The sequence below is a fragment of the Anopheles bellator genome, chromosome 1, assembly GCF_943735745.2.
Source record: "Anopheles bellator chromosome 1, idAnoBellAS_SP24_06.2, whole genome shotgun sequence".
NCBI lineage: Eukaryota > Metazoa > Arthropoda > Insecta > Diptera > Culicidae > Anopheles > Anopheles bellator.
Window position 1 is genome coordinate 37910028 of NC_071285.1, and position 5091 is coordinate 37915118.

The 5091-nt window shown below is 50.2% G+C and overlaps 1 protein-coding gene across 1 annotated transcript; it reads right to left on the reverse strand.

The window, feature by feature from the left end:
* Positions 1-262: 262 nt before the first annotated feature.
* LOC131207192 (mitochondrial potassium channel ATP-binding subunit) lies at positions 263-2950 on the reverse strand. The gene is made up of 4 exons (XM_058199807.1): positions 2812-2950; positions 2352-2715; positions 2185-2282; positions 263-2113 (listed from the first exon to the last, which is right to left on the reverse strand). The coding sequence occupies exons 1-4, from the start codon at positions 2868-2870 to the stop codon at positions 481-483; spliced, it is 2154 nt and encodes a 717-aa protein (XP_058055790.1). The 5' UTR covers positions 2871-2950; the 3' UTR covers positions 263-480.
* Positions 2951-5091: the final 2141 nt, after the last annotated feature.

A 5091-nucleotide genomic window follows, 5' to 3' on the forward strand; every position in this document is an offset into this window, starting at 1 on the left:
AAATATATAATTAATGTGTAATTATATGAGTAAAATGTCGACTCTGACTCAAAATAAATCCCCCTTCTTCCAAACGAAATATAATTCCTTTCATTCTTCATTATTTTGTCCAACATTCAAAATGTTCTGAAAATTGGTATTTTCAAACCGATTTTTTGGTTTTTCTCCCATATTAAACTTTCCTCTCTCATATTTCTCTATTCTCTCTCGTTACACTTCGGTTTTTTCTTCTAAAACCGAAAAGTTACATTTATTCGCCGGTTTAACCTTATTCGTTCATACAATAAAAACAGACATACTGCCAATCGATTGCGTCGTTCGTCAATAAATAATCCTTGGTGCAAAATAATGCTTTATTAGCTTGCCTGTCTTTAACGGTTCGATCAGCTCGCGCACGTCCCGCATAAGTCTTGTAATGTACGATGCCCAATCCCTCGTCTGAACAATTTGATTTCCTAAATACTTCCCACCTATTTCCTGTCAACCGTAGACCCGAGAGTCTTGCTCCTGGCGCTGCTGCCGTTCCTGCTGCTTGATCAGCTCGAAATAGTATCCTTGCAGCTTGATCAAACTGTCATGGTTGCCAACTTCGACTATTCGGCCATGATCTAACACCACAATTACGTCGGCATTCCGGATCGTCGACAACCGGTGCGCTATCACGAGCGTCGTTCTATCAAGCACTGCCGCATCGAGCGCACTTTGGACGACCGCTTCGCTGGCCGCATCCAATGCACTGGTTGCTTCGTCTAGTATTAAAATCGTAGGCTGCTTTAGTAATGCTCTCGCGATCGCGATTCGTTGCCGCTGGCCACCACTCAACTGAATGCCCCGCTCACCAACCATCGTTTCGTACCCATCCGGTAGTTGGCACACGAATTCGTCCGATTGGGACAATTTCGACGCATGCAGTACCTCTTCTTTGGTAGCGCTCGGTCGGCCGTATCTGATGTTCTCGTAGATTGTCGTACCGAACAGAACCGGCTGCTGTTCGATGAATCCTATCAGCTCGCCCCGAAGCCAACTCGGGGCCAAGTGGCTCAGTTCGTGGCCATCGATCGTAATCCTTCCGGCCGTCGGTTCGTAGAATCGTTCTAGCAGCGAGGCCACGGTGGATTTACCACTCCCACTAGCTCCGACCAGTGCGACCGTTTGTCCGGGTCGTAGAACCAGATTGAAGTCTTTCAACACACGCTGATTGGGGCGCGTTGGATACACGAACTGGACACCTTCGAAGCGCACCTCCCCGCGCAGCGTGCTGTCGGGAATGATGAGGCCGTGGCGCAGGTCAACCTTCGGTTCGAGGCTCAAGTACTCAAAGACACGTGCTCCGGCCGTCATACCGCGAATCACCGATCCGAGCAGAATCGACCCTTGCGCCAGCGAACGTTGCACACCCTGCGCGGCCACCAGAAACGCCATTAAATCGCCTGCACTGATCGAGTTCGCCGACATAAAGTGACCGCCGAGCAGCAGCGTTGTTAGCACCATCCCGTTCAGGCAAAGGTTGCTAAGCGCCTGAAAAACCGCAATTCCTGCCCCGAGCTGCTGCGACAGGATGGCCGACTTTTGCGTTTCCACGCGGAACAGTTCCACCTCGGCATGCTCGCTGGCACTGGCCCGCACCGTGCGGATATTCGCCAGCGCTTCCTCGCTCACTGCCGTGGCACGTTCCGATTGTGCTTGTGAGCTTTTACTCAAATGACGCAACGAGCGACCGAGGAGCGAAAACAACCCCACCGCAACTGGTACCGACACGAGCGCTATGCTGGCCAACTGGGGCGATATCCAAAAGAGGGATATACCGCCACCGACGAGCTGGGCGAAGCTTCGCAGACCCTGCGAAATACACTGCTTGAAGCTGGACTTGAAATCCTGTACGTCGGCCGTAAGTCGATTCACTAGCTCTCCGGTGCGATTGCGGTCGAAAAACTCCAGATCCTGGATAATGATCTGGCGGAACAGATCCTGGCGAATGCTGGCCGCCATCTGCTCACCGATCTGACTCAGCAGCAGGATGTAGAGAAAGGTGAGGCCCGACTGTGCCAGGTACATGCCAAACAGCTGCAACGACGGTCCTCGCAGATCGCGAAAGAAGGCCGCCGTATCGATGCTGAGGGTAAAGCGTGAGAACAATGTTGAGACATGAATTCGTCATCGAATGAAGGGTCACTCGAAACGTACTCTTTGAGACTATCACCAGCGTATCGAGCCAACTTATTTACAACCACTCCGAGCAGGTTCGGGATTTGAATGTTGAAGTACGCCACAGCAAGAGCAGCCTGCAAAGAAACGAAGATGCTACAATTAGATACCAATTCTACTATGTACCACTCGCGGAAAAATACTACCAGAATGGCTCCAACGAGCTTCCCTAGGTGCTGTTTCAGGTATGACCAGAACTTCCGCCAATCGAAGCGAGCCGCTTCGTCGTCAAACCCGTACCGTTGGCCAGTGAGTCGGTTCGCTTCGCAGTGAACGAACCACCGCCGATACTGCAATCCGAGTGTTAGAGAGATTGCACTGCCCCCCAGCAACACCCGGAACACTTTCGTGCGGTGCTTGGTCACCGCACGTCCGCCTTTGGCCACGGTTTGATGTATGGGGAGCCGACCTCGTGTGCTCCTCTGTAGGAACGCCGATCGGCCATCACTGAGGGTTTGAATTGTTCTTCGGAGCAGCGCACCTGACTGGTTGGGGCTGTGCGAACCAGGTCTAACCCGCGAAGGAAGAGAGATCAGGAACGGCCAAGAGTTGGTGGATTAGTTGAGGTTATGCAATCCGTCGGTGTCCGGCTTATTCCGTTTTTACCTCAGCACGCCACGCCAGCAGCAGCTTGGTCGGTTTGGGGTGAGTAACAGTTTCAGCATCTCCGTTCCCTCAGCCCGGTTTTCCGTTTTTCACTGGCTGAAGCTGAAAAATGAAGGAAAATTGTTTAAGGTCCGGTTTTGTGCACTTTGTTTTGTTGTGGTTTTGTTTTCGTTGTAAACAGCTGATCTGAACTGTCAAACTGTGACAGAACAGAACAGAGTGACAGTGGTTTAGTTCAACCGTCGAGAGATAGGGGGCGCCAGCGAGAGCACGCGAAAGAGCAGAGCGAGAGAGCAGAGAGAAAGAGTTCATGACGACTGGACGCAAAGCGGGCAAATCGAACTAGCCCGCGAAAAAGAGTAGACGAATTTTTATTCGTGTGTTATTTTTACTAAGTGCGAATAAAATTTGCTCATGCGGTGATCTCAACTATAATAAATTCAACAACAGTGTTTTGCGTACTTACCGCTAGGGTGCGCTAGTATCGCACGAAAGAGTCATTTGAAACCAACGTTGAGAATTTTTGAATCTAAGTTTTACGGGATCCCAATTCTTGTTTACTTGGGTTTTATTTTAAAATTGCACAACTTAAGTTTTAAGAAAAGGTGCACGAAATCACAGGTTCATTTCATAAACTCTTATCAACAAAATTTAGAAATGTTTCAACCCTTAGAATGCTATTAATTCAAATGCTATCATGAATGGCTGAACTTGGTTAGCGCTTCCATTCTTGTGCTGTTCTCGTAAAAAAAAATTTCTACAATACTCATAGAGGGTTTATATCTGTCATGGCAAGATGTGTTTTTGCCAGTAAAATTCAACTGCCCTGCATCGGCGGAATCCGTTTCCCGATTGAAAAAGTTCAAAAATACGATCCGACGAGTGCGTCGTTCGTGCAGCGTTTCCGGTGCACGCATGTGTTCAACTAATTAAATAAATCAACGCCCCAAGAGGCCGGGCTTTCATCACATCACGGTGCGCCGGGCCGTTTCGGCGGATATTCAATAATGTAACACATGTCCCGGAAGGGAATAAAATGGAAATAGACAAACCAATAGAACCCCGCGAACCGATAGCGTGCCCTCCGGCGGCTCTTCGCTCGCGTGTTTACAACCGTCCGTTTTGAATTTAATGCCTCTCCCAAAAACACGTCGTCATTTAAATTTGACCAGCACCGCCCCAAAAGCCCTTCCCGCCGACAACACCCTTTGCCCGAACATGTGTCCCGACCCACCCGGGGAGATGGCGTTGCTGGTTGTTGGGAAATATTTTTTCACTCATGAAAATTGAATAAATTCCCATAATTCACCCAAAACAACAAACCAAAGGCGCTGGTCAGTGTTGCGGGACCGGGCCGAATTCTAGTGCACGCATACACACACACACACGGGGACAGGCGAGCAGGACATTTGGTCCCGTTTCGGTCGCATCCTGATGGGGCACACACGGGCACGGGCGGTGGGAATTATTATCTCCACATTGGGAACTCGAAACTGCGGTTTTGGTGTGTGCATTATGTGCACTACGGCCACCCGCCCCCACCTCCCCCGCAGCATTGCGTGGACACATCCGACGCCTTGGGGTATTTGCACGATTTTCCGTCTTCTTTTTTGTGTTTGTAGCTGGATTCCTGTTTGTGTGTTAGCTTTGTTGTAGAGAGCGGCCATTGCTGCGGCACAGGACCGCACGTTGACACACGGCTTCTGCGGTTTTGTGGTCCCCAATTCCCGGGGGTGCCATGGTGGGTGGTGGGTGAATCCGGCGTGGTGTCATCGTACACATGTCCCGCTTTGGGGGGCCAGCGAACTCTCCATCGCTTTGGGGAATGCACTTCCCGCGGCAAAAGTGCAGCATGCGCTGTATGCGTTTTTTTCTGTGATCCTGACCGTTGTCCTGACCCCGGCAGATGACGAGCCTGGGGGGTGGTCGGTTGTGGGACGCGGGTTTGGTCCCTTGCAACCGTAACGCGTCACGCGTACGCGAGCAAACAATTTCGATACGCATGAAATGATATGAAAATATTCATAATACATTTCAAATTGACATATTTTCCGATGTTGCGGAATGCGGGCCGAGGGCCGGTCGGCTTGGTCTTTAACCCCCCTCCGCTCCTTTCGCCCAGAAGCAGGGCCCCTTTTTGGGGAGGGTTTTGCAAGTCACAGTGTCACAAATTGGTGAGCTTCATTTAATGCTATTTCAACCTTTCAGTTGCACTGTCGTTCAGATTGATAGGTGCAGCAACGTTTGAAACACCCAACAATAGTGTTTGTGAAGTGAAAA